Below are 27,944 nucleotides of genomic sequence, written 5' to 3'. Positions count from 1 at the left end.
TTCTGGGAACAGGAGACCTTCCCACAGGGAGAGTCCAGACCTGAACCTGACTGAGAATCTTTGGGACGGTCTGGAGAAGGCTGCAGCGGTCTTCCATCGCCATGGCGTCTTGGAGAAAAATGATGGATGGAAATAAATGTCAGTAAAAAGACGAGGGTTCCTGTTGGAGAACTCGGCTCTGAGACGGGTGTTCTGGTTGGTTCTGGACCGGTTCAGACTGCACCGGCGTATCTGGACTGTTTATTCAGACAGGAAGGAACATCCAGCCATCTGGATCATTAGGAATGCACACAGCAACGCTCTCCGTCCGCTCATTAATCGCTGCTGCCCATCAGCTCTGTCAGTCAGCAGCTGCAGAAGCCATTAGGCCGGCGCTACTCACCCTGTTAGGACCACCACAAAATCCATTACGTTCCAGCCATTACGGAGGTAGGAGCCTTTGTGGAACGCAAACCCCAGGGCGATGATCTTGATGCCAGCCTCAAAGCAAAATATTCCGATAAAGTAGGGCTCCGTGTCGTCCTGTTGGGAGGAAAGCAGAGCGAGAAGCAGTCATGAGACGACTTTACCGTGTCTGAATCAGATGAACGTGGTGGGAAAACCTTTTAGGTTCAGGTGAAAAACTGAAGGAAAATATCAATTTTGTTTCACTACGTCCGCCGAGTCTCGGTGCGGTCACCAATCTGAGACCAGCTGGACAGAAATGTTCATCAGACGTCCAGATGCCATCATCATCATCATCAGAGGATTCAGAGGATCAGAAGGAATCTCTGTAAGCTGGGACCAGGCTGGATGCTGGTGATGTTCTGCATTATAACATGGTTCTCTACTGGAAACCAGTACATGGACTCATCCAGAAACCAGTGTGAACCCAGTTCATGCAGGTTAAAGCTCCATCATATGTGAAGAGGATCCAGAAACACGCCGTCTTCTCTGGACCAAAGCTCATTTAAAATGTTCTGAGTGGAAACCTGGATGAAGATGTGGAATAGTTTGTGGACAGCATGGACGGCGTGTCCTGCAGACTAAAGAGGAGAGGGAGCATCCAGCTTGTTATCAGCCTGCATCTCTGATGGGATGGGGTTGCATTAGTGCCGATGGCGTGGGCAGCTTCCACATCTGGGAAGCTCCATCAATGCTGAAACATCTGCTCCCATCCAGACAACGTCTCTTTCAGGGAAGACCTTCCACCATGCTGAACCACATCCTGATGGTGGAACAGGAGAACCGGTCCAGCAGGACCACGCTGGACCGCATCCTGATGGTGGAACAGGAGAACCGGTCCAGCAGGACCACGCTGGACCGCATCCTGATGGTGGAACAGGAGAACCGGTCCAGCAGGACCACGCTGGACCGCATCCTGATGGTGGAACAGGAGAACTGGTCCAGCAGGACCACGCTGGACCACATCCTGATGGTGGAACAGGAGAACCGGTCCAGCAGGACCACGCTGGACCGCATCCTGATGGTGGAACAGGAGAACCGGTCCAGCAGGACCACGCTGGACCGCATCCTGATGGTGGAACAGGAGAACTGGTCCAGCAGCACCATGCTGGACCGCATCCTGATGGTGGAACAGGAGAACCGGTCCAGCAGGACCACGCTGGACCGCATCCTGATGGTGGAACAGGAGAACCGGTCCAGCAGGACCACGCTGAACCGCATCCTGCATCAGACCAGCAGCATGGTGGAACGGCTGGTTGCTCAGGATGCAGCAGGTAACCTGAGGTAAGGACACACCTGAGAGACCGGCCGCTCTGCAGATGAAAGCCTGACATGGAGGCCGACTGGTGAAGCTAAAGGATCAACAGGTTTACTCACCAAGCGCTCCGACATGGGGGTCTTATCCGAGGCCGGCAGGTGCTGCTCCAACGCCAACACGATGCAGTTGGCGATGATGGTGGCCAGGATCATGTATTCGAATGGAGTGGGAATGTTAAGGAAACCTTTGGGAATAGCAGGCAGGCTAACGTTTAGCACAAGCTAACTGTTGCTACGTTTCATCTCCAGTCGGAGAAAAAAGAGAAAAGTTTGTTTTTCTGTCATTTCAGGAGAAAACAGGAAGGAAAAGCGGCTGTTCCTGGTTCTATCTTCCATTTGGGCTTTAAGCCTCTCCAGTCGCTTCCATGAAACCGATTTTAGATAAACAGAAAGTTTATTTCAAGATTTTTCTACAAAAACTGGAAATAAAAGAAATTTCTCAAATTTTTTATCCCGTTTCAGATTCATAATGTTTCACATTTTCATTCCATCCAACTAAAAAGTCTCCAGAAATGAGCAGATTTTTCTACTTTTTTACATTCAAATCACAAAATCCACTTCAGTGATCCAGAAAAACCAAATCAGGATAATCTGCATGGTTTTAACCCTTTAGATGCCAGTCTGACACAAAAGCAGTTTATCCAACAACACAAGTTAAACATATAAAGCCTGAACTAGTTGAGATGATTCCATATTTAGTATTTTAGTTAAACGAGTTTTCCAAGAAGAAAAACAGAACAAATCGGAAAAATGGTGGAACTTTCAGGACAAAAAGTCCAGAATTATTCCATCCGCTGGAGGAAGTATCATGGTCTGGGACGGAACCTGCTGCAGACCCTGGTCCCGAAGCAGGCTGGGACAGAACTAGTCCCATAAGACACCAGCGAGTCCGGTCTGGACCAGGTCCCGAACCAGCACGGCGTTCGGCTCCAAGTTTGGATGAAAAGAAACATCCAGACTGTTGACATCACCAGACCTCTGAGCCAATCAGGAGCCAGATGAACCTCCAAAAGGCCAGACCAGATCCTGCAGGTTCCATAAACCAGACCAGATTCTTCAAGGTCCTGAGACCAGACCGGATCTCGAGCTCTGGACCGAGTCCTGCACGGTCCAGAGGCCAGACTGGTTCTGCACCGGCAGGGTCCAGAAACCAGAGACCAGACCGGATCCTGCAGGGTCCAGAGGCCAGACTGGATTCTGCAGGTTCCAGAGACCAGAGACTGGACCAGATTCTGCAGGGTACAGAGACCGGACCAGATCCTGCAGGGTCCAGAGACCAGACCGGATCCTGCAGGGTCCAGAGACCAGACCGGATCCTGCAGGGTCCAGAGACCAGACCGGATCCTGCAGGGTCCAGAGACCAGACCGGATCCTGCAGGGTCCAGAGACCAGACCGGATCCTGCAGGGTCCAGAGACCAGACCGGATTCTGCAGGGTCCAGAGACCAGACCGGATTCTGCAGGGTCCAGAGGCCAGACCGGATTCTGCAGGGTCCAGAGACCAGACCGGATCCTACAGGGTCCAGAGACCAGACCAGGTCTGGACCGGATCCTGCAGCCAGTCCTTCCAGGAAGCAGCAGGTTCAGGCAGAACGCGCGGCGTGCACGCGCCTCTCATCTGATCCTGGTCTCTGGCTGCTGAAACCTGAAACTGGACCAGTTTTAATCCTCTGACAGTAAACCCCTCTATGTGCGCGTGCTGCTGCTGGTCATACTGGGAACACTGGGAGGAGGATATGGCCACTCTGTGATCCTCTTGGCGTACTTCCGGATGACGTTGTCCTCGCTGAAGATGAAGAGGGACCGGTTGACGGTGAGGCAGTTCTGTTTGACCGGGATGGGGTTGTAGATCGCCATGGTCCTGGCCCTCTGGGCCATGGTCTGCTTGTAGACCCTCTGGCCCCCCGGCGGGGGCCCCTGCGGCCGGCTGGGCCCCCGGGGCCCCGCGGGGCTGCCGCCTGCGTAGCGGCCGGACAGCTCCTCTTCAAAGCGAGCCATGCTGGGAGAGAGACGCGGAAACTGTCAGCAGAGGGACGAAGAAGAAGCATCACAGCCCCGCGTGCGCTCCTGCCACGGCCTCTGAGCGCGTGCGTGCGTCGCGTGCAGCACACTCCAACATTCACGGCAAGAGGAGAAGGACGCGCGTGACTTCCATCCTGTCAAAGTTCAGACGCGTCATGTCCATGGGTGTTCCCACCCCAGTCCTCGCGCGCGTCCACGCACGCGCCTCGCGCACAGAGATGAGGAGGAAACAGGAGCAGTGAAGAAGAGGAGCAGTGAGGAGTCAACACATGTTTTCCTCCACGAACAGCCGCATTTCCACCCGCGCGCGCACCCGGAGCCGCGCGCGCCGCGGCTGCGGATCTCAGCCGAAGCGGGACCCACGGAGGAAAAATCCACGGCGAGATATCGCTCCTCCGTCGCTTCAACCGCGGTTCCACGCAGATCACAGAGTGCTTCCACGAAGCTGCCAGGCTGGTGTGACGCGCCACGATCCCCACTGCTCTCAGTCCAGACCCCACGTGACCCGCCAGACGCCAGCCAGTGGCTCCACCTGGACCAGCCCTGTTTCCATAGCAACAGGGAGCCAGGAGAGAGAGGAGAGAGAGGAGGGAGGAGTTTGGAGAGGGGGAGCAAACAGATCTCCAGGACCGGATCAGAACTTCCTTCTGGTTTCGGTCTGAGATTCATCAGCTTTCTGTCCGGTTACCATGACTACCATGTGCACCGTGGTGTCACTGCAACATGGTCGCTGGTTCGATCTTTCTGTCTGGAGTCTGCATGTATCCTCTCTCTGCGTGTGTCTGTGTGTGTGTGTTCTCTCCGGCTTCCTGCCACCATCCAAAGACATGATGTTGGGTTAACTGGTTCCTGGGAGTGGGTGTGAATGGTTGTCCCTGTGATGGACTGGTTTCCTCTCAACCAGTGGTTGCTGGGAGAAAGTCCAGCTTCCCTGCGACCTTAATGGGACCAAGTGGCTCAAAAAACGAATGAATAACGGTCAGGTCAAATGATCAGCGAAGACAGCTGAATCTGGTTCATATAATCACAAAAAACATATTTATTGGTTCCACCAAACGCTAAACAGCTGACTTGTCAAACCGCCGAGTCATCAAATTGCTGACTCGTCTAACAGCTGACTCCTCAAACGACTAACTTGTCAAACGGATGACTCGTCTAACGGCTGACTCGTCTAACAGCTGACTCGTCTAACAGCTGACTCGTCGAACAGCTGACTCGTCTAACAGCTGACTCGTCTAACAGCTGACTCGTCTAACAGCTGACTCGTCGAACAGCTGACTCGTCTAACAGCTGACTCGTCAAACTGCTGATTCATCAAACGGCTGAGTCATCAAACTGCTGACTCGTCGAACAGCTGACTCCTCTAACAGCAGACTGGTCAAACAGCTGAGTCATCAAAATGCTGAGCCACCAAACGGATGACTCGTCAAACTGCTGACTCGTCGAACAGCTGACTCCTCAAACGACTAACTTGTCAAACGGATGACTCGTCAAACTGCTGACTCGTCAAACTGCTGACTCGTCGAACAGCTGACTCATCTAACAGCTGACTCGTGAAACTGCTGACTCGTCAAACTGCTGACTCGTCAAACTGCTGACTTGTCAAACTGCTGACTTGTCTAACAGCTGACTTGTCTAACAGCTGACTTGTCTAACAGCTGACTTGTCTAACAGCTGACTCCTCAAACGACTAACTCGTCTAACGGCTGACTCGTCGAACAGCTGACTCGTCAAACTGCTGACTCGTCAAACTGCTGACTCGTCAAACTGCTGACTCGTCAAACTGCTGACTCGTCAAACTGCTGAGTCATCAAACGGCTGAGTCATCAAACTGCTGACTCGTCGAACAGCTGACTCTAACAGCAGACTCGTCAAACGGCTGAGTCATCAAAATGCTGAGCCACCAAACGGATGACTCGTCAAACTGCTGACTCGTCTAACAGCTGACTCTTCAAACTGCTGGGTCATCAAACGGCTGACTCGTCTAACAGCTGACTCGTGAAACTGCTGGGTCATCTAACGGCTGACTCATCTAACAGCTGACTCGTGAAACTGCTGAGTCATCAAACGGCTGAGTCGTCTAACAGCTGATTCGTCTAACAGCTGATTCGTCATGCTGATTCTTTCCCTTCATCTGAAACTAGGTTCAAGTATCATCAACCATCACATCTACGAAGGAATTCCCCTCGGTTACGGTGTGAAGAGGAGACGAAGTAAACACCTGGGAAACTCTGAAAACGCGATAAAACAATCTAAAACTGTCCCGTAGCCTGTAGGATGTTTTTATTTTCACAGATCATCACGACTCCAACCTGGACATCCCAACTGGCAGCCGCCGAGCTGCAAAGCAGAGAAATAAACAAACTGGATCAAAAGATGCTTTTAAAGTTTATTTATTGGAATCAGGCGGTAAAAAGTTGGTTAAAAACATAGAAAAGTACGACTAGAACTGCAGTCTGAAAACTCGCTGGTTGTTCGTTTTTATCGTCCGTCGGTTCTAAAAAACTTATCTTCTACGGAAAAACAATAAATAAGACAAACACGAAGGATTTCATTCAAACTGCTTTCTGACTCAAAGCAGAGCTGTTAAGAGGGATTCTGAGTGCCGAACGGAGGGACAGCAGCGAGCTATCCGCGTGGCGACGCCTCGGCGAGCTATCCGCGTGGCGACGCCTCGGCGAGCTATCCGCGTGGCGACGCCTCGGCGAGCTATCCGCGTGGCGACGCCTCGGCGAGCTATCCGTGTGGCGACGCTTCGGCGAGCTATCCGCGTGGCCACACTTCGGCGAGCTATCCGCGTGGCCACACTTCGGCGAGCTATCCACTGGCGGCCACGTGGCAACGCTTCGGCGAGCTATCCGCGTGGCGACGCCTCGGCGAGCTATCCGCTGGCGACGCCTCGGCGAGCTATCCGCTGGCGACGCTTCGGCGAGCTATCCGTGTGGCGACGCTTCGGCGAGCTATCCGCGTGGCCACACTTCGGCGAGCTATCCGCGTGGCCACACTTCGGCGAGCTATCCGCGTGGCCACACTTCGGCGAGCTATCCACTGGCGGCCACGTGGCAACGCTTCGGCGAGCTATCCGCGTGGCGACGCCTCGGCGAGCTATCCGCTGGCGACGCCTCGGCGAGCTATCCGCTGGCGACGCCTCGGCGAGCTATCCGTGTGGCGACGCTTCGGCGAGCTATCCGTGTGGCGACGCTTCGGCGAGCTATCCGCGAGCTATCCGCGTGGCGACGCTTCGGCGAGCTATCCGCGAGCTATCCGCGTGGCCACACTTCGGCGAGCTATCCGCGTGGCCACACTTCGGCGAGCTATCCGCGTGGCCACACTTCGGCGAGCTATCCACTGGCGGCCACGTGGCAACGCCTCGGCGAGCTATCCGCTGGCGACGCCTCGGCGAGCTATCCGTGTGGCGACGCTTCGGCAAGCTATCCGCGTGGCGACGCTTCGGCGAGCTATCCGCGAGCTATCCGCGTGGCGACGCTTCGGCGAGCTATCCGCGAGCTATCCGCGTGGCCACACTTCGGCGAGCTATCCGCGTGGCCACACTTCGGCGAGCTATCCACTGGCGGCCACGTGGCGACGCCTCGGCGAGCTATCCACTGGCGGCCACGTGGCGACGCCTCGGCGAGCTATCCACTGGCGGCCACGTGGCGACGCCTCGGCGAGCTATCCACTGGCGGCCACGTGGCGACGCCTCGGCGAGCTATCCACTGGCGGCCACGTGGCGACGCCTCGGCGAGCTATCCACTGGCGGCCACGTGGCGACGCCTCGGCGAGCTAGCTGCTGGTGGCCGCGTGGCGACACTTTGGCGAGCCACACCGGCAGCCGAAGTACTTCCTCTTCACCCTCCAGTAGTTATCGCCGTAGTCCAGCCTGCTGGGACAAAGACAGCATGGTGGGATCTGAACTCGAGCAGGTGGAGAAGAAGTGGCCATTTTGTTCGTCACTGACCCGATCTGGTCTCCAGCTTTGATGGGCCTGCTGGAGAAGAAGGCTACCCTGGGAAAACGGAGGTCCTGGTGCATGGTGAAGACCCTCACAGCCAGCAGGTTGGGCTCACACAGGTGGTTGATGAAGCGGCCGATGTTACCGAAGAGCCTGGCGTCCATGCAGTGGATGTCTCCCACCTGCAGGAGACAAGACAGTCTGTCCTCAGCCAATCAGAAATCATTCACCAACCTGTCTGATCAATAAAGTTGCTGTTAAATCCCACGTTCTGACAAATCGTAGGGCTGACATCCGGCTGCTGCTAACCAGCCAACAGAAACCTGCTCCCATCCAGTCTGCTCATTCACAGCAGTTCTTCACCTTGTTGTCCAGCGTGAACAGGAACGAGTCGTTGTCTCTTTTGTCGGCCTCGGCGTCGGAGATGATCTCCCCGACGTACCTGTGGAGGCATCCAGTGGAGAAGCTCAGATTTTCCATGTTTCTTGCAGGGAATTCAGACGTTAAAATGTCCTCACTCGCAGACAAAGGTTCCCTGAGGGATGTCCTGCACCGCCCTCACTCCCCAGCCCATCTCCGCCGTCCGGTAGAGCTGCAGCCGGACTCTGAAACAAGCAGGGAAAGCAGGCCATTATCTCCTGCAGCGAGCGGCGATGAACGTCCACATGGAAAACAGAAACAGAGCTGAAGCTAAGCCTCCTCTGGCAGCCATGTTGTTTCTACAGTCACTTAAACAGCTCCATAAAAACAGGAAGGCAATTTAAAGTTCATCTTTTATCTCCAGGAGAACACAAACACAAACTGAGACGTTGTCGCGTTTTATAGAAAATTAACTCGTTAATTAACGCGTCTTTTTTTCCTTTTTACAGTTTGTTTTTTTCTGTACCAGGCTGTAAACGTGTTCATTCCTGCTGTAAACGTGTTTAAATCTGCTGTAAACGCGTTTATTTCTGCTGTAAACATGTTTAAATCTGCTGTAAACGTGTTCATTCCTGCTGTAAACGTGTTTAAATCTGCTGTAAACGTGTTTATTTCTGCTGTAAACATGTTTAAATCTGCTGTAAACATGTTTATATCTGCTGTAAACATGTTTATATCTGCTGTAAACGTGTTTATTTCTGCTGTAAACGCGTTTATTTTTGCTGTAAACATGTTTAAATCTGCTGTAAACGTGTTCATTCCTGCTGTAAACGTGTTCATTCCTGCTGTAAACGTGTTTAAATCTGCTGTAAACATGTTTAAATCTGCTGTAAACGTGTTCATTCCTGCTGTAAACGTGTTTAAATCTGCTGTAAACGTGTTTAAATCTGCTGTAAACATGTTTATATCTGCTGTAAACATGTTTATATCTGCTGTAAACATGTTTATTCCTGCTGTAAACATGTTTATTCCTGCTGTAAACGTGTTTATTCCTGCTGTAAACGTGTTTATTCCTGCTGTAAACGTGTTTATTTCTGCTGTAAACGTGTTTATTTCTGCTGTAAACGTGTTTATTTCTGCTGTAAACATGTTTATTTCTGCTGTAAACATGTTTATTCCTGCTGTAAACATGTTTATTCCTGCTGTAAACATGTTTATTCCTGCTGTAAACATGTTTATTCCTGCTGTAAACATGTTTATTTCTGCTGTAAACATGTTTATTCCTGCTGTAAATGTGTTTATTCCTGCTGTAACCGTGTTTATTCCTGCTGTAACCGTGTTTATTCCTGCTGTAACCGTGTTTATTCCTGCTGTAACCGTGTTTATTCCTGCTGTAACCGTGTTTATTCCTGCTGTAACCGTGTTTATTTCTGCTGTAAACGTGTTTATTCCTGCTGTAAACGTGTCTATTCCTGCTGTAAACGTGTTTATTCCTGCTGTAAACGTGTTTATTCCTGCTGTAAACGTGTTTATTCCTGCTGTAAACGTGTTTATTCCTGCTGTAAACATGTTTATTTCTGCTGTAAACATGTTTATTCATGCTGTAAACGTGTTTATTCCTGCTGTAAACGTGTTTATTCCTGCTGTAAACATGTTTTTTTCTGCTGTAAACATGTTTATTCCTGCTGTAAACGTGTTTATTCCTGCTGTAAACGTGTTTATTCCTGCTGTAAACGTGTTTATTCCTGCTGTAAACGTGTTTATTCCTGCTGTAAACGTGTTTATTCCTGCTGTAAACATGTTTATTTCTGCTGTAAACATGTTTATTCCTGCTGTAAACATGTTTATTCCTGCTGTAAACATGTTTATTTCTGCTGTAAACATGTTTTTTTCTGCTGTAAACATGTTTATTCCTGCTGTAAACGTGTTTATTCCTGCTGTAAACGTGTTTATTCCTGCTGTAAACGTGTTTATTCCTGCTGTAAACGTGTTTATTCCTGCTGTAAACATGTTTATTTCTGCTGTAAACATGTTTATTCATGCTGTAAACATGTTTATTCCTGCTGTAAACGTGTTTATTCCTGCTGTAAACATGTTTATTCATGCTGTAAACATGTTTTTTTCTGCTGTAAACGTGTTAATTTTTGCACCCCGACAGGTGTCACATGTTTACAGCTGCAGATGATAGCTTGTCTTAACAGTCGTCCAAACATCACCAAGCCAGTTTCTGATCAATCTGAATGATCAGGATGAAGGCTGGAAACCCAGACGGAGTTACTGAAGCTGCAGGATTGTCTCTACAAGAATAACTGGATCACCTGAGTCCGTTCTGGACCACACGGTTCCTGCAGGTTCTCCAGCAGGAACAGGCGTGGTTGCACTCGAAGAGAACTGGAGGCTCCCACTGAGAGAAGTCCAGCGGCAGTCGACCTTCCTGTAAACACAAACAGGACATGTGACTCGTTGCCATGACGACCTCCACAACATCTCGGTCCAGACAGACCAGAACCTTCAAGTGTCATGAGACTGTAAACCCAGCGGGCAGTCATTAAAAACTGGAACAACAGACCACATACTGGATTACTGATGGGTTAAAACACCCTGGATGAAGACCAAGGAAGAGGGGACATCTGATTCTTCCATCTGACCATCACACCTTCATTCTACACAGACGTAGAAAAGCTGAACAGTCCATCTGAGACCAGTTCACTGTTCTAAACCTGACGAGTTGGACTGAAGATCAGGCAGGCGCCTGGTCGTCTTCAGTTGTCATGCCAAACCGCCATGGTTCCTCTTACATCCCTCAGAACCTCCGTCGTACCTGATACAGTTTCGGTCCTAAAAACATCCGTCTGTCCATCCATCCGTCCATCTGTCCATCCATCCATCCATCCGTCCATCCAGCCAGCCGTCTGTCCATCCATCCGTCCATCTGTCCATCCATCCGTCCGTCCATCCGTCCATCCAGCCAGCCGTCTGTCCATCCATCCGTCCATCTGTCCATCCATCCGTCCATCCATCCGTCCATCCATCCGTCCGTCCATCTGTCCATCCATCCATCTGTCCATCCATCCGTCCATCTGTCCATCCATCCGTCCGTCCATCTGTCCATCCATCCATCCATCCGTCCATCCAGCCAGCCGTCTGTCCATCCATCCGTCCATCTGTCCATCCATCCAGCCAGCCGTCTGTCCATCCATCCATCCTTCATCCATCCATCCATCCATCCACCCATCCAGCCAGCCGTCTGTCCATCCATCCGTCCATCTGTCCATCCATCCGTCCATCTGTCCATCCATCCTTCATCCATCCATCCATCCATCCTTCATCCATCCATCCATCCATCCATCCACCCATCCAGCCAGCCGTCTGTCCTTCATCCATCCATCCATCCATCCTTCATCCATCCATCCATCCATCCACCCATCCAGCCAGCCGTCTGTCCATCCATCCGTCCATCTGTCCATCCATCCATCCATCCGTCCATCCAGCCAGCCGTCTGTCCATCCATCCATCCATCATCCATCCTTCATCCATCCATCCATCCTTCATCCATCCATCCATCCATCCATCCTTCATCCATCCATCCTTCATCCATCCATCATCCATCCATCCATCCTTCATCCATCCATCCATCCATCCTTCATCCATCCATCCATCCATCCATCCATCCATCCATCCATCCATCCATCCTTCATCCATCCATCCATCCATCCTTCATCCATCCATCCATCCTTCATCCATCCATCCATCCTTCATCCATCCATCCATCCATCCTTCATCCATCCATCCATCCATCCATCCGTCCATCCAGCCAGCCGTCTGTCCATCCATCCGTCCATCTATCCATCCATCCGTCCATCTGTCCATCCATCCATCCTTCATCCATCCATCCATCCATCCATCCAACCATCCTTCATCCATCCATCCATCCATCCTTCATCCATCCATCCATCCATCCATCCATCCATCCTTCATCCATCCATCCTTCATCCATCCATCCATCCACCCATCCTTCATCCATCCATCCTTCATCCATCCATCATCCTTCATCCATCCTTCATCCATCCATCCATCATCCTTCATCCATCCATCCATCCTTCATCCATCCATCCATCATCCTTCATCCATCCATCCATCCATCCTTCATCCATCCATCCATCATCCCTCCATCCATCTATCCATCTTTCATTCATCATCCATCCATCCATCTATCCATCCATCATCCTTCATCCATCCATCCATCCTTCATCCATCCATCCTTCATCCATCCATCATCCATCCATCCATCCATCCATCCTTCATCCATCCATCCATCCATCCTTCATCCATCCATCCATCCATCCATCCATCATCCATCCATCCATCCATCCATCATCCATCCATCCTTCATCCATCCATCCATCCTTCATCCATCCATCCATCCAACCATCCATCCATCCTTCATCCATCCATCCATCCATCCTTCATCCATCCATCCATCATCCATCCATCCTTCATCCATCCATCCATCCATCCATCCTTCATCCATCCATCCATCCATCCTTCATCCATCCATCCATCCTTCATCCATCCATCCATCCTTCATCCATCCATCCATCCATCCTTCATCCATCCATCCATCCATCCATCCGTCCATCCAGCCAGCCGTCTGTCCATCCATCCGTCCATCTATCCATCCATCCGTCCATCTGTCCATCCATCCATCCTTCATCCATCCATCCATCCATCCATCCAACCATCCTTCATCCATCCTTCATCCATCCATCCATCCATCCTTCATCCATCCATCCATCCATCCATCCATCCTTCATCCATCCATCCTTCATCCATCCATCCATCCACCCATCCTTCATCCATCCATCCTTCATCCATCCATCATCCTTCATCCATCCTTCATCCATCCATCCATCATCCTTCATCCATCCATCCATCCTTCATCCATCCATCCATCATCCTTCATCCATCCATCCATCCATCCTTCATCCATCCATCCATCATCCCTCCATCCATCTATCCATCTTTCATTCATCATCCATCCATCCATCTATCCATCCATCATCCTTCATCCATCCATCCATCCTTCATCCATCCATCCATCATCCTTCATCCATCTATCCATCTTTCATTCATCATCCATCCATCCATCTATCCATCCATCATCCTTCATCCATCCATCCATCCTTCATCCATCCATCCATCATCCTTCATCCATCTATCCATCTTTCATTCATCATCCATCCATCCACCCATCATCCATCCATCCCTCCCTCCCTCCATCATCCCTCCATCCATCCAGAGAGTAAAATGATGAACATATTAACAGATGAAGTGGAATCAGAAGAATAAAACAGGTTTTATTAAAAACCTTTCAGAACGAAGTCCCTTCATCCTTTCAACTCTCGTTTTTCTACTTTTTTATACATAATTTAAACTTCATTCCTGCGAAAAACCAGAAAACATTTCTTCATTTTTAGATTGTTTTCAAGTTAATTATTTAAAATGTTTATCAATTGGAAAAACATGAAATAATTTCTGTGAGATAAATATTACAGGATCTCGGATACATTAACGATCAGCAACCAAACAGATTTGATGTAATCTGGTGGCGTACCAGCCAAGGAAGTTTTCACGTTCCAGTAAAACTTCATGTTGTAGTCTCACTTGTTTTGTTTACTATCTTTCCTTATTTAATGTCAGTTTCTCACCTCAAGGAAAAGTCCTTAAATTAAACTGGTTTTTCACTCAGATGCAGGCTCAACGCTCAAGTATTTATTATGGAAAATAATGAAGCTTTTATGTTTTTGTTCTGCTGGAGGGACTAATTCAGCCTTTCATACTGGTATTTACTGGGTTAAACTCCTACAACTGCCTGAATGTTTGGTCGTTTCAGCAGGACGGACGTTGAAATGATTTCTGCGGAAAAAGTAGATAAAATATTGATGTATGATGATATTCTAGCAGCTTTTCTGACTTTCAGCCATGAGGAAACTAAAATAAAGGGTTAAATACAGCAGAAGATGAGAGTTAAACTGCAAACTGTGTGTGTGTGTGTGTGTGTGTGTGTGTGTGTGTGTGTGTGTGTGTGTGTGTGTGAACTTACGCTGTCGTACCAACACCGCAGACTGAGCTGACCACACACGCAGGAGCTGGACGAGCAGTCGTCAGTGCAGCTGCAGTGCTTTGTGAGACAGGAAACGGTCAGAAGCGCGACATGAAACCAGACCCGCCTCCCTCGGAGGGGACGTCTCACCTGCAGGTGAGTGATGTCCTTGTCGATGTTCAGCGAAGACGTCACGCAGCTGTCGGGGATGTATTTAAAGTTGTCTGGGCACGGCTCGCCGTCGACTCCGTTAACGCAGCTTATGGGGACCGCTTCGTACCCACGGGAAATATCCCTAAGGGAGCAGACAGACAGCTCGTTTCCAGACGTACAAACAGGAATTTGGACGTTTTATTATATTTGTATGAACCGCAGGTCAGATTATAATCTGCATGTTGTGTTGGGGTCCCTGAAACAGACAAAACCTGCAGTTCCTCGGTGTTACAAACCTTCAACTTGTTTGTTTTTCAGACCAGAACTGCTCCAGTGGAGGACAGAGACCTCGTCGTCATGGTGGAGATGGATGATGTCAGCTGTGTGACATCCTCGTTGTATAAAAGGCTTTTATTTTGAAAGGTTATTTGCTCCGTGGGGAGGGGGGTATATGCCTGTAATGTGCAGACTGACCAGCAGATGGCGCTGTTAGACCGTCTCATCCTCCTGAATGCTTAGATGTTAGGAGGTGACTATGTATGTAGACGCCATGTGGGCGTTTTTCTTTATGCAAATTTCTTCATATTTCTGATGTTGACATCTTGTTTGTTGTTGTTATTTACAGAACGGTCACAATGCTGAGTCATCACAACAAAAGATGCTGGTCATGAAGATCCCTGATCATTACTCCCGACACTTTCATCTTGTCTCCTACAAAACCATCATGAGAACTAGTTCCCAGACTCCCCAGGACAGTCCTCCTGCTGGGGCCCAGGAAGGGGGGTGGAGGGAGATCCTGCTGATCCGAAGCAGGATGGATCCATCATCTGAATGGGGACTCATCAGACCAGTTTTCCCATCTTCCATGGCCCAGACCAGTTTCCTGGTTTTCATTGGCAGGACAGGCCCTGGTCTGGTCTTCTTTGTTGGAAGCAGTGCTTAGACCTGCGAGGAAACCTGAGCCAGAACCGAGTCTTGGCCTCGGGACTCGGCAGGTGAACCGGTCTTGGCTTCGGGACTCGGCAGGTGAACTGCTCTTGGCTTCGGGACTCGGCAGGTGAACCGGTCTTGGCTTCGGGACTCGGCAGGTGAACCGGTCTTGGCTTCGGGACTCGGCAGGTGAACCGGTCTTGGCTTCGGGACTCGGCAGGTGAACCGGTCTTGGCTTCGGGACTCGGCAGGTGAACCGGTCTTGGCTTCGGGACTCGGCAGGTGAACCGGTCTTGGCTTCGGGACTCGGCAGGTGAACCGGTCTTGGCTTCGGGACTCGGCAGGGGAACCGGTCTTGGCTTCGGGACTCGGCAGGTGAACCGGTCTTGGCTTCGGGACTCGGCAGGGGAACCGGTCTTGGCTTCAGGACTTGGAAGGGGAACTGGTCTTGGCTTCAGGACTTGGAAGGGGAACTGGTCTTGGCTTCAGGACTTGGAAGGGGAACTGGTCTTGGCTTCAGGACTTGGAAGGGGAACTGGTCTTGGCTTCAGGACTTGGAAGGGGAACCGGTCTTGGCTTCAGGACTTGGAAGGGGAACCGGTCTTGGCTTCAGGACTTGGAAGGGGAACCGGTCTTGGCTTCAGGACTTGGAAGGGGAACCGGTCTTGGCTTCGGGACTCGGCAGGTGAACCAGTCTCTGGGAGGAAACATGATCCAGGTGAAGACGTGCAGCATCAGGAAGTCGGTTAAACCCACCTGCTGAGCAGTCGCTCCCCCTGACAGTCCCGACCTCTCCTGGCCTCAGTCAGCTTCTTGTTGGTGTTCAGGGCCGTCCAGACCTTTGACCCGCTGGGACAGCAGTCCAGAGCCGTCCCCCCCTCCTTGTTCCTCTGCTTGATGTCGGCTCCGCGGGACAGAAACAACCTGAAGAAGAGAAACGGATCGAAAGTGACGCGTTTAGACGTAGACCACGATGAACCAATGAGAGGAAACTACAGGGTCGACAGAATGAAGACCCAGGACATCCTCCGTCCTTTTCTTTAGGCTACGTCCAACACGCCTGTCCAACCGACACGACTCTCTGCAACAGCTTGTCGTCTGGTTCCGACCAATCATGTCGATCCATTAATCTAGTCAAGGGGTGTCAAACGTACAGCCTGCGGGTTGGAACCGGCCCGCCTAGGGGTCCAGTCCGGCCCGCAGGATAAATCTGCAATATGGAAAAATAAATGTTTTCATTTTTAAATAAATCTGCAGTTCCTGATTTATCCGCTAGGAGGCACACTGTCTCAGAGTAGACAACATGACACCCTACGCTGCCACAGAAGAACTTACAGCCGACGCCTGGGTCTTTTTGTGGCATTTTGTCCTATCCTTGGAATTTTATCTGCTCGACCCTGAAAAGAAAAAGTGACTCTGAGTGTCGGAGAAACTTATTTCTTCCTATTTGTTGACGGAGGTGAAAGGGAAACCTGAGTGCCTGGTGTCCACGCAGCAAGTTTCAGTGCTCAAGGAACATTATCTTCAGCGCCCCAATGAGGCTCAGCGTAGTGAAAAATACAGCAGCTGACACGGAGAACTGAGGAGACGGGAGGTAAATGAACTGTTGGAGGGTCTGAGGAAACAGCAGTCTATTTTCACCCGGAGCCGAGAGACCAGTGATGCCGCAGTGAAAGCCAGCTACCTAAATGCCAACAAAACAGCATCAGCATCAAAGCTGTGAGGGGAGTTTGTTAAAACTTGCTTGCTGACGGCTGCAAAGAATGTGTCCTGAGAAGCAACAAGCTTTTGCCGACATTATCCTGATGAGGAATACTGTAGCAGACAGCATTATGGACCTATCGACAGATTTGGACATCCAGCTGAAGCGCAAAGTGTGTCATTTCTGGCATTTTCTGTTGGAATTGATGAGCCCGCCGATATTACAGACGTCGCCCAACTGGTCTTGTTTGTTTGTGGAGTTGATGAGACTTTGACTGTGTTGTAGAAAATGCATGTTCTAGCTTTTCATTCATGTAATCCATTAGATATTCATATAATCCTCAATCCATCTTCCTTATTTTATAATCTGTATGCATTTGTTATAGGTATGAAGTGATGACGCTGAACCCATGAAGTCTTGTTACACGGTGTCTGCTTAGCGTCTTTACAGACATACCAAATTCTAGGGCCTTGAGGTGTCTGCACCCTGATCTGATTTACCAAAACACTTGACGGGTTTCTGTCTGCAGAGTCGGATGCCATGAGGCCACCGCATTTAGGTGGCCGTCTGGTCTTAACTCTAAGATAACAACAGACCTTTCCTGTTTAGAGTAACAGATTTAGGGAAGGCAATTGATGCATTTATGGGAGGGTAAAAAGGATGGTTAGTGCAGAACTTAGAGCATCTGCAGATCTCTGGCCCTTCAGCAGCTCTGGACTGACTCTGCGCATTCAAATCTGTACCACACTGTTCATTTAAAACTTCAAGAAACTTTGAAATCTTTTCACTTCAGAACCAGCGTCCTGGGGGGCGCTCGTGAGATGGCTAGAGAGTAGGCGTGTTTTTCGGAGCTCCTCGGGGCACAATAACTTAATTCTTTAAAACACTATTTGCCAGAAGTTTGCGCCTCCACTACAGCGTTAGAATCAGCGCCTGTCTTTTGACAGCAAAACTTGTCACTTTGAAGCAAGAAAATGACCAGTAAACGTGATGGACGCGACCGCAAAGGCGATGCTAGCCTTTCAGCTAATGCTAAAGCTAGCCATCAGAAGGTTAGCTCGAACGGCGACGAAGAAGACGAGCTACCACTCGTTTGGAGAAAAATCGAAAAGAGCATCCTTCAGTCTATTAACGTCCGTTTCGATGAGTTTGAACAGTAGATTCAAGGTCTCATTTCAAGCCAGCAGGTGCTGACCGACAAAATGGACGACATGGAAGCCCAGGCCGCAGAACACGAGCAAAGTATTCAGAGCCTGGAAACAACGCTGGAGGAGTTGCGACATGAAAATAAGTCTCTCCGCTCTAAGCTTTCGGATCTGGAAGGTCGATCCAGATGCAATAATATCAAGATAGTTGGAATTGGGGAAGGAGAGGAAAAGGGGAGACCCACAGATTTTGTATCCCAATTGATCCCCAAACTACTCGGAGCGGAGAACTCTGACAAGCCAGTTGCCATTGATAGAGCTCATCGCTCACTCCAGCCCAGGCCCGCTGAAAGCTCCAAGGCTCGTACTATCATCGCTTGCGTGCATTATGCTCAGGACAAAGAGAAGATTTTACGGCTATGCAGAGAGCATGCTTTGGAATACGATGGAAAGCGCATCTTTATTTTTCCTGACTATACAGCAGATGTCATGGAAAAGAGACGGAGCTTCAAAGAGGTGAAACAAGCGCTGCGAGAGAAAAACGTCCAGCATTACCTCCGCTTCCCTGCACGGCTTCACGTTCACCACGAAGGGCAGGTAAAAGTGTTTAACAATCCTGCTGAAGCAAAAAATTTCATTGATAACGAACTGACATAAATGAGGACACATTTTTTCTATATTATAATATATCTTGTAGCTGTTTAATTACTGGCATCTCTTTTGTTTGTGTCCCCGAGGTGCTGTGTGAGCATAGTTAGCTTACCTTTTGTTTTTTTTTTAATCTGGCCGGTGGCCCCAGGCGAGTATGTAGGTAGCTCAGCTTCAATTTGTGAAGCTATGAGTGGGGATATTGTTTACGCACATGTTCGGTGCTATGTTCTTTTGTTTCTTTTTTTGTTTAGTATGTTACTAACTGACAGACAAGTCCAGATCTATGTATATTACTCCATTACAAAAGCAGTTTGTTTGATATTGTGTTGCTTAACAAAGTATGCACAGTTCTGTTGATAATCTGTCCTTGGTCTCATGGAACGTTCGGGGTTTGGGTCACCCTATCAAACGTGGTTTGCCCATTTAAAGTCACTAAAAGCTGACATTGTGTTTTTGCAAGAAACGCATGTTAAAGCCACACACCACAGATTGCTTAGAGCTAACTGGATCTCTCAAGTTTATCATGCTCCCTTCACATCTAAAGCCAGAGGGGTAGCGATTCTTTTTCGTAAATCAGTACCTTTTAATTTGCAGTCTTGTGTAACAGACCCTAATGGTCGATACATTATTGTACATGGGCATATGAATCGCTTTCCTGTAACTTTCGTGAATTTATATGGCCCAAATTCAGATGATCCAGCTTTTTTTCGAAAATTGTTTGACATATTACCAGATGATAACACAAGCCACTTATTGATTGGAGGAGACTTCAACTGTTATGTGGATCCGTATTTGGACAGACTGTCAAGAGCCCCTCCACCTAACATCCTCTCTGTACAGACTCTCAATAATTTAATTAAATCTAAGAGGATAGTAGATATTTGGAGGCTGCAACACCCAACAGATCGTGATTATTCTTTTTATTCCAATGTCCACAAGTCATATACACAAATAGATTATTTTTTAATTGATTCAAATTTAATTTCCAATATTGAAAGTAGTAAATACCACAACATAATAATTTCTGGCTTTAAAAAGATCCGCTGTATGTGTTTTTACCTACCAGTATATGTTTCTACATACCAGTATGTGTTTCTACCTACTAGTATGTGTTTCTACTTACCACTATGCGTTTCTACCTACCAGTATATGTTTCTACATACCAGTATGTGTTTCTACCTACTAGTATGTGTTTCTACTTACCACTATGCGTTTCTACCTACCAGTATGTGTTTCTACCAACCAGTATGTGTTTCTACCAACCAGTATGTGTTTCTACCTACCAGTATGTGTTTCTACCTACCAGTATGCATTTCTACCTACCAGTATGTGTTTCTACCTACCAGTATGTGTTTCTACCTACCAGTATGTGTTTCTACCTACCAGTATGTGTTTCTACCTACCAGTATGCGTTTCTACCTACCAGTATATGTTTCTACATACCAGTATGTGTTTCTACCTACTAGTATGTGTTTCTACTTACCACTATGCGTTTCTACCTACCAGTATGTGTTTCTACCAACCAGTATGTGTTTCTACCAACCAGTATGTGTTTCTACCAACCAGTATGTGTTTCTATCTACCAGTATGCGTTTCTACCTACCAGTATGCATTTCTACCTACCAGTAATTGAATAATATTAGAAAGTTTGTTTCTACTAAATAAAAAATCGAGTTTTGGTGAAATGGTTGACTTGGAATCTCCCAGTTACGTTACTGGAACAATCCAAACTGAGAGGCTTCACCTGCAGACGACACACTCACATGACACACTCCAGGTGGTTCTCTCTGGCGGCGACGTGCAGCGGCGTGTCACCATGAACGTTGACGGCGTTCAGGTCGCACCGAGCCTCGAGAAGAGCCTGGGCGATGTCGTCGCAGCCCGACAGAGCCGCCCAGTGCAGGCAGACGTTCTCCTCCTGCAGAAACAAGCCGGCTTAGTGTAGAAGGTCGATTCCCGTATTACTGGTTCCTGGATTACTCTACGGCTTCCTGGGATTACTCTACGGGTTGGTGGGATTACTTTATGGGTTCCTGGGATTACTTTACGGGTTCCTGGGAAAACTGTACGGGTTCCTGGGAAAACTCTACAGGTTCCTGGGATTACTTTATGGGTTCCTGGGATTACTTTACGGGTTCCTGGGAAAACTCTACAGGTTCCTGGGATTACTTTATGGGTTCCTGGGATTACTTTACGGGTTCCTGGGAAAACTCTACAGGTTCCTGGGATTACTTTATGGGTTCCTGGGATTACTTTACGGGTTCCTGGGAAAACTCTACGGGTTCCTGGGATTACTTTATGGGTTCCTGGAATTCTATTCTATTCTATTCTACAGTCATTTAGCAGACGTTTTTATCCAAAGCGACTGACATATGAGTGAGAACAACACAAGCACAAAATTAAACAGTAGAGGACATCGTCGGAAGGTGCTGGTGGACTGTCCAGTTGGACGCAGGTCCTTGCATAAAGTGCTACAGGCTTTTTTTTTTTTTTTTTTTTTTTTTGTTTACTCCCTTCCCACCATATAATGTCACCTATGTTACAATACAAAGAATTAATATCATAAAGTTTGTTACAAAGAACTGGGCTAAGTTCTCCAACTTTCCAATAAATACAGCTATACTAAGTGTTGAAGTTCTCCTTAAAGAGCTGAGTCTTCAGCTGGGTCTTAAAAGTAGACAGGGACTCTGCAGAGCGGACAGAGTTTGGGAGATCATTCCACCATCGTGGAACAACAGAGGAAAATAGTCTGGCTGGTGATTTAGTCCCATGTATTGGTGGTAACACAAGGTGTCTTTCACTGGTGGAACGTAGCTGTCGAGAAGGAGTGTAGGTCTGGATTAGGGAGTGAAGGTAGACGGGAGACGTTTGAGTTATTGTTTTGTAAACCAGAAGCAGAGCTTTAAATTTGATGCGTGCTGTGACTGGAAGCCAGTGAAGAGTGATTAGCAGTGGAGTGACATGAGCTTGTTTCGGTTGGTTGAAACCAGACGTGCTGTGGCTTTCTGGATCATCTGCAGAGGTTTAACCAGCATGCAGGCAGACCTGCCAGTAGGGAACTGCAGTAATCGATGTGTGAGATGACCAGAACCTAAACCAGAAGCTGAGTTGTGTGTTCTGTCAGGTACGTCTGATTCTCTTGATGTTGTAGAGAGCATATCGACAGGTACGGGCAACCGAGGCAACATGGACCTTAAAGGTCAGCCGGTCATCCACCATGACACCCAGATTCCGGGCAGCAGGCGTAGGAACAAGTGTGATAGAGTCAAGCTTCACACTTGATTGCGGATGTAAGGAAGGATTGGCTGGACAGACAATGAGCTCTGTCTTGGACAGATTGAGGTGGCGATCCTTCATCCATGCAGAGATATCAGCAAGGCAAGCTGATATTCTCATTGAGACGGTTGTGTCATCCGGAGGAAAGGAGAGGAAAAGCTGAGTGTCATCAGCATAACAGTGATAGGAGAAGCCATGAGAACTTATGACTGCACCAAGTGAGGAGGTTAATAGTGAGAAGAGGGCAGAGCACCGACCCTTGAGGCACCCCTGTTTTCAACTCATGTGAGCTGGAAACTTCTCCTCGCCAGAATACCCTGAAGGATCTTCCTGAGAGGTAGTACGAGAACCAGGAGAAGACAGATGCCAAGATCAGAGAGTGTGGAGAGGAGAATCTGATGGTTCATTGTGTCAAAAGCAGCAGACAGGTCCAGCAAGACCAGGACTGAGGATTGACCAGTGGATCTGGTCCAGCAGGACCAGGACTGAGGATTGACCAGTGGATCTGGCAAGCCGGAGGAAATCGATAACAGATAGTAGAGCAGTTTCAGTGGAATGGCCTTGCCTAAAGCCAGACTGATATGGATCAAAAAGGTTTTCATCATGGAGGAATTGCGAGATTTGGCTGAAGACTGAACGCTCTAGTAGTTTAGATAAGAACGGCACCAGTGAGACCGGCCGGTAGTTTCCAACCTGAACTGGGTCGAGCGTGGGTTTCTTCAGCAGCGGGGTGACCCGAGCTTGCTGGAAGACAGAGGGAAAGGCCCCAGATTCAAGAGAGGAGTTGATAATATGAGTTACTGCAGTTTTGATCGTAGGAGAAATGCTCTGCAGGATGTCGGTAGGGACTGGATCAAGTGCACAGGTAGTGGGTTTACTGGGATTATTTTATGGGTTCCTGGGATTACTTTACGGGTTCCTGGGATTACTTTACGGATTCCTGGGATTACTTTACTGGTTCCTTGATTACTTTATAGGTTCCTGGGATTACTTTACGGGTTCCTGGGATTACTTTACGGGTTCCTGGGATTACTTTACGGATTCCTGGGATTACTTTACGGATTCCTGGGATTACTTTACTGGTTCCTTGATTACTTTACGGGTTCCTGGGATTACTTTACGGGTTCCTGGGATTACTTTACGGATTCCTGGGATTACTTTACTGGTTCCTTGATTACTTTATAGGTTCCTGGGATTACTTTACGGGTTCCTGGGATTACTTTACGGGTTCCTGGGATTACTTTACGGATTCCTGGGATTACTTTACTGGTTCCTTGATTACTTTATAGGTTCCTGGGATTACTTTACGGATTCCTGGGATTACTTTACGGATTCCTGGGATTACTTTACTGGTTCCTTGATTACTTTACGGGTTCCTGGGATTACTTTACGGGTTCCTGGGATTACTTTACGGGTTCCTGGGATTACTTTACTGGTTCCTTGATTACTTTATAGGTTCCTGGGATTACTTTACGGGTTCCTGGGATTACTTTACGGATTCCTGGGATTACTTTACGGATTCCTGGGATTACTTTACTGGTTCCTTGATTACTTTACGGGTTCCTGGGATTACTTTACGGGTTCCTGGGATTACTTTACGGATTCCTGGGATTACTTTACTGGTTCCTTGATTACTTTATAGGTTCCTGGGATTACTTTATGGGTTCCTGGATTAAATCATAGAAACCTTCTCAGTAATTGTATTTAAATATTCAGACAGGAATGAAAGTGATGCAGGACAACATGATGCAGAATCACAGCCACACCTGCTGCCAAGTAACTAATAAATCCAGCTGTTGGTGGCACTCACCTTGTCTCGTATATTAACATCGGCCCCTTTAGCCAGAAACAGGTGGACCAGTTCTTTGTGCTTGTATTCGATGGCCCAGGTGATGGGAGTCCATCCTCCATCGTCCTGCACAGACACAAGCCAGAGACTCACACATGCTTGTCGCACACATACCAGCAGAGGTCAGTAAATTATGATTTTACCTGACAGTTTATGTATTTGGACGCCTTGGAGAGCAGATGATGGATTATGTCATAATGTCCCAGTTTAGCTGCCAGATGCAGACATGTGAATCCCATGATGTCCTGGATGAAAGCATGACTCGCTGTTAACACAGCTGCCCGAAAGACAAAACCACTTTCTGACTTATATTCCTGCTTTTTTGCTCATGGTAGTGATGGTGATGAAGATGTGATAAATAATGGTGGATTTACCATCTAGAGTCTCTGAATAAACACTACATGTTGTGTCTGGATTGTAAACCTCCTGGACGGATAGAAACGCTGGAAAACCTCCGTAGACCAGCTGGAGGGTCACATGACCATCCCAGTTACACACTGCTGGTCCTGATGGTGGTAGAAGACATGGAACCGAGGACAGACTGAGGACTGGATCAGGACATCTGACTCACCTTGTGGCCGGCAGCAGCTCCGGCTCTGAGCAGGTATTCCACCGTGTCCAGGTGATTGTTTTCACAGGCCGCCATCAGTGGAGTTCTGTGCTCGTCATCGAACATGTCCAGGTTGGCGCCAGCCTGCACACGGATGCAACACATACCAACAGGATGAATCCCACACCAACAAAAGCAGCAGGAACACAAACCTGAGCTGGATGATTTCATCTGAGTGTGGAGGAAACGCTGCTGGACTTTAGCATGAAAACAGCAACACGTATGTTGTTTAACTTAGTTTTCCTTCCTGATCTGATGATCTCGTTCAGACATGATTCTTCATGGAGAGTGGCCACATCCATGTTTGTGTTTGATAGGGAGATTAATCGTGAAATAATGGCGACATCTTTGCTTCGAAGCGGTCTAACTCCACACAGGAACCTCATTCGAAGCGGAAATGGACCACAGAAGACCACAGAAGTCTTCATGCTCTGAAAGGACATCTTTCACAGTTTCAACACAGATTAAATTCACAACATTTTTCAGTTTGCCATCTGACACGTGACCTCATTGTGACCTTCAGGCCCGAAAAGCTTCAGAAAAATCAGGAAACAGATTTTTCCGGCTTCTAGAGATGCATGACGCTCCAACACCAGATCTCCATCTGCGGTCCTCGACAACTGCCGCCTGCAGGGTTCAGGTGTCTCCCGGCTCCAACACACCTGATTCACACCAACGGGTCGTTTCCAGGCTTCTGCAGAACTTTTCATGGGACTGAGGCGTCGTCGTTCTGTCATCCAGAAGAGCTCTGGGCTACGACAGCACGTAGCTCAGTGGACTTGTGGAAAATCACGCACTTCGTGTTGTGTCTGAATCCAGCTTTACAGGAAACATCAAGAGTTTGTAGAAATGATGGTTTCAGAATTATTCCACGTTGCCTCACCTGTATCAACATGTGGCAGATCTCCTGATGACCTCCAGCAGCAGCTGCGTGAAGCGGGCTGCGTCTGCTTTGGCCCTCCATCAAATGGTTGGGGTCTTTCCCGTCAACTGCAATAAAAACCTCCGTTAGGTCCAGACAGTTTTGTTCATCTGCGTCTGTTACAGAAGACTTAAGTCCTTCTACAAGCAGCTTGGCCCTCGTCGTGCGATGCAGACGGAGCAACACCACCAGAAACCACAGGGGGCAGTGTTGATCTGTACACCTGACATGGAACCAGAAAAAGGAACAAACCAGAGAAGAAGAAGTGGAACAGGAAGAAGACGGAAGACAGAAAAAGCACCAGAAGAAGATGAAAGGTTTTCTTCTTCTGGTGTTTTTAAAAGGTTGTAAACGACTTTATAGCAGCGCGTTACCACCGCAGGACACTGAACTCAGCACTGCCCCCTGGTGGAGGAACAGACAACATACTAGAAACATGAGAACGGAGACGTATGACGAGGCCGAAACATTTCCGTCCGGAAGGAAGCAGAAACGGAGCTTCACAGCGATAAACCTGAATAATTTCATGTTTATCATGCAGTCGTCTGGAGAAGCGAGTTACCCAGAAGCTGGATGACTCTCTGCAGGTCGCCTTGCTTCGCTGACAGGTAGAGCTGCCGGGCCGGATACTTGGTCTTCTTAGGTCTCAGGCTGAGGAAGACACAGAGCTTCATCAGTAATCTCTCTGCCGGAGACGAACATCTGTCCTGGCTTGACTTACTTCTCATCGTCCAGCGCCGTCAGGATGCTCTCCAGCGACTCCTTCGGGATTTTCTCTGCAGCCTCGTCCGCCAACCTGCAGACAGACGGCGAGTGGGGAGCTGAAGCCTTCATCAGAACACACATCTCAGCATTTACAAAACCAGCGACCGGGTTCCTACACTGCCAGAAGACTCCATGACAACTGTCACCTAGAGACCAGATCAGCTGGTAAAGCTGATGACTCAAACGCCGTCGTCTCAGAGTTCAGGAGGAGAAACTCAGCTGACAAGCAGCTCTGAAACACGCCATCGTCCTGGCTGCAGGTTTCCCACGACCACCGGCAGGAACTTCGCCGGCAGGAACTTCGCCGGCAGGAACTTCGCCGGCAGGCCCTCCTGGACTTTACGCTACTGCGATGCATTCTGCATCTACCTCCAACCAATCACAACGCTCCATGTCACATGGTACAGGTATGATGCAGACGTTACCACGTCTGATTCGCTCCAAGCAGAGAAGACAGATGTCAATCATCTGCCAACGACCAATCACAGCAGAGTTCTGCAGGAAAGTGAAGCGAATGATGCAGCAGATGCAGCTTCGTACCCGAACACAAACAAACGTCGTAACGTGACGTTATCTACGCGAAAACGCCTCCAGAAGGTCTGCGATAAAACTTTATTCACGTTTGGTGTTTCAGCAGGTGAATCGTTGGAAGAAATAAAACTTTATATTTCTGGATGTTTTCAATGAAACTAAACACATTGAACAACTTTCACAACCTGAGGAGTGTTGCTGCGTAGATCTGTTACCTGGCAACCGTTTTACCTTTCAGCTAGTTCCACTGGTGGCTTCACTGTAAATAAAGTTTATAGCTGAAGCGTTAAAACAGATAAAAATAAAAACAAGATATTTTCTGTCTGAAACAACAGAAGAAGCGTTTTATCTGCGCCGTTCGGCTGCGTGAAGAAATAAAGTTTGTCCTGACATCGATGCCATGAGGAACACAAGACACCATGTTTACAGAAAGACGTTAAAACCACGAGCTTCACCTGCCGGGACTCTCGTCTCCACTCCGCCGCCGTTCGCTGCTCTTCTTCGCTCTCAGGATCTGAGGAATGGCCGGTGTGGTCGGGACGGACGGGAGGGAGGCGGCAGCGGGAAGCGCCGGCCTGGGGTGGGTTCTGGGTGCAGACGGCGACGGATCGGCCTTGGAAACCATGACCTCCACGGCCCCACTGGCGTCCTCTCCGCAGTGGGGGCAAAACCGGCAATCCTTCAAGATGGAGGCGCAGTCGCGGTGGAAGCGGTGGGAAATGCCGCCGTACGGCCGGCACTCCATGAAGGAGCCCTGCAGACAGAAAATGATCCGACTGAGGAACGTGTTGAAACGCCAGAAACAGCAACGTGCCGAGCAACGCGGCGAGCGATCTGTTGTTTCCTTGTCTGTTTGTTTGTTTGGGATTTTCTGGACATTTTGTTTGATTCCTCTAAAAATGAGGTGGGAGGACTGGGACCAGTTCTCCCAGTTTGTTCCACTGTGACACAGTAAAAAGCAGGTGTGTGTGTGTGTGTGTGTGTGTCAGCCTCACCGCCCTGCAGAACAGCCCACATCCAGGACAACACTGGTGCTTGACCATGCCGGCCCGGTGGTCCTCACACAGAACCAGCAGGTGGACGGTGTTGGAGGGTCGCATCATTTCCTGTTTCATCACCGGCCTCAGGCAGCGACTCAGCTGGAAACAACACAAACGCCGTGTTACGCCGCTGCCATGACAACCGCCTGACCCTCCATTTACAGAGAAGTTCT

General features: G+C 48.9%; 2 protein-coding genes across 2 annotated transcripts in view; both read right to left on the bottom strand.

The window, feature by feature from the left end:
• The window catches only part of cacna1ba (calcium channel, voltage-dependent, N type, alpha 1B subunit, a), a gene marked incomplete at both ends in the record, with an annotated part of 173,010 nt that extends 169,252 nt beyond the window's left edge, over positions 1-3,758 (bottom strand). The window contains 3 exons of the mRNA XM_079251176.1: positions 383-522; positions 1,822-1,966; positions 3,505-3,758. Of these exons, the coding sequence (XP_079107302.1) occupies positions 383-522; positions 1,822-1,966; positions 3,505-3,758 (539 nt within the window). The remainder of the gene's footprint in view (positions 1-382; positions 523-1,821; positions 1,967-3,504) is intronic.
• A 3,698-nt stretch (positions 3,759-7,456) lies between these two features.
• Positions 7,457-27,944, bottom strand: part of LOC306764759 (histone-lysine N-methyltransferase EHMT1-like) — a 46,543-nt gene continuing 26,055 nt past the window's right edge. The window contains exons 7-23 of the mRNA XM_079251995.1: positions 27,727-27,870; positions 27,187-27,485; positions 26,157-26,231; positions 25,998-26,086; positions 25,397-25,503; positions 24,475-24,597; positions 24,047-24,148; positions 23,865-23,969; positions 20,542-20,696; positions 16,037-16,204; positions 14,348-14,492; positions 14,198-14,275; positions 10,413-10,528; positions 8,253-8,339; positions 8,098-8,176; positions 7,741-7,916; positions 7,457-7,662 (exon numbers count right to left, since the gene is read on the bottom strand). Coding sequence (XP_079108121.1) covers positions 7,566-7,662; positions 7,741-7,916; positions 8,098-8,176; positions 8,253-8,339; positions 10,413-10,528; positions 14,198-14,275; positions 14,348-14,492; positions 16,037-16,204; positions 20,542-20,696; positions 23,865-23,969; positions 24,047-24,148; positions 24,475-24,597; positions 25,397-25,503; positions 25,998-26,086; positions 26,157-26,231; positions 27,187-27,485; positions 27,727-27,870 — 2,145 coding nt within the window. The 3' untranslated portion in view covers positions 7,457-7,565. The remainder of the gene's footprint in view (positions 7,663-7,740; positions 7,917-8,097; positions 8,177-8,252; positions 8,340-10,412; positions 10,529-14,197; positions 14,276-14,347; positions 14,493-16,036; positions 16,205-20,541; positions 20,697-23,864; positions 23,970-24,046; positions 24,149-24,474; positions 24,598-25,396; positions 25,504-25,997; positions 26,087-26,156; positions 26,232-27,186; positions 27,486-27,726; positions 27,871-27,944) is intronic.

The sequence above is a fragment of the Telmatherina bonti genome (genome assembly GCF_933228915.1).
Source record: "Telmatherina bonti genome assembly, chromosome: 13".
Classification (NCBI taxonomy): domain Eukaryota; kingdom Metazoa; phylum Chordata; class Actinopteri; order Atheriniformes; family Telmatherinidae; genus Telmatherina; species Telmatherina bonti.
Note: the sequence above shows the minus strand (reverse complement) of the source record. Positions and strands in the feature narration are given on the sequence as shown.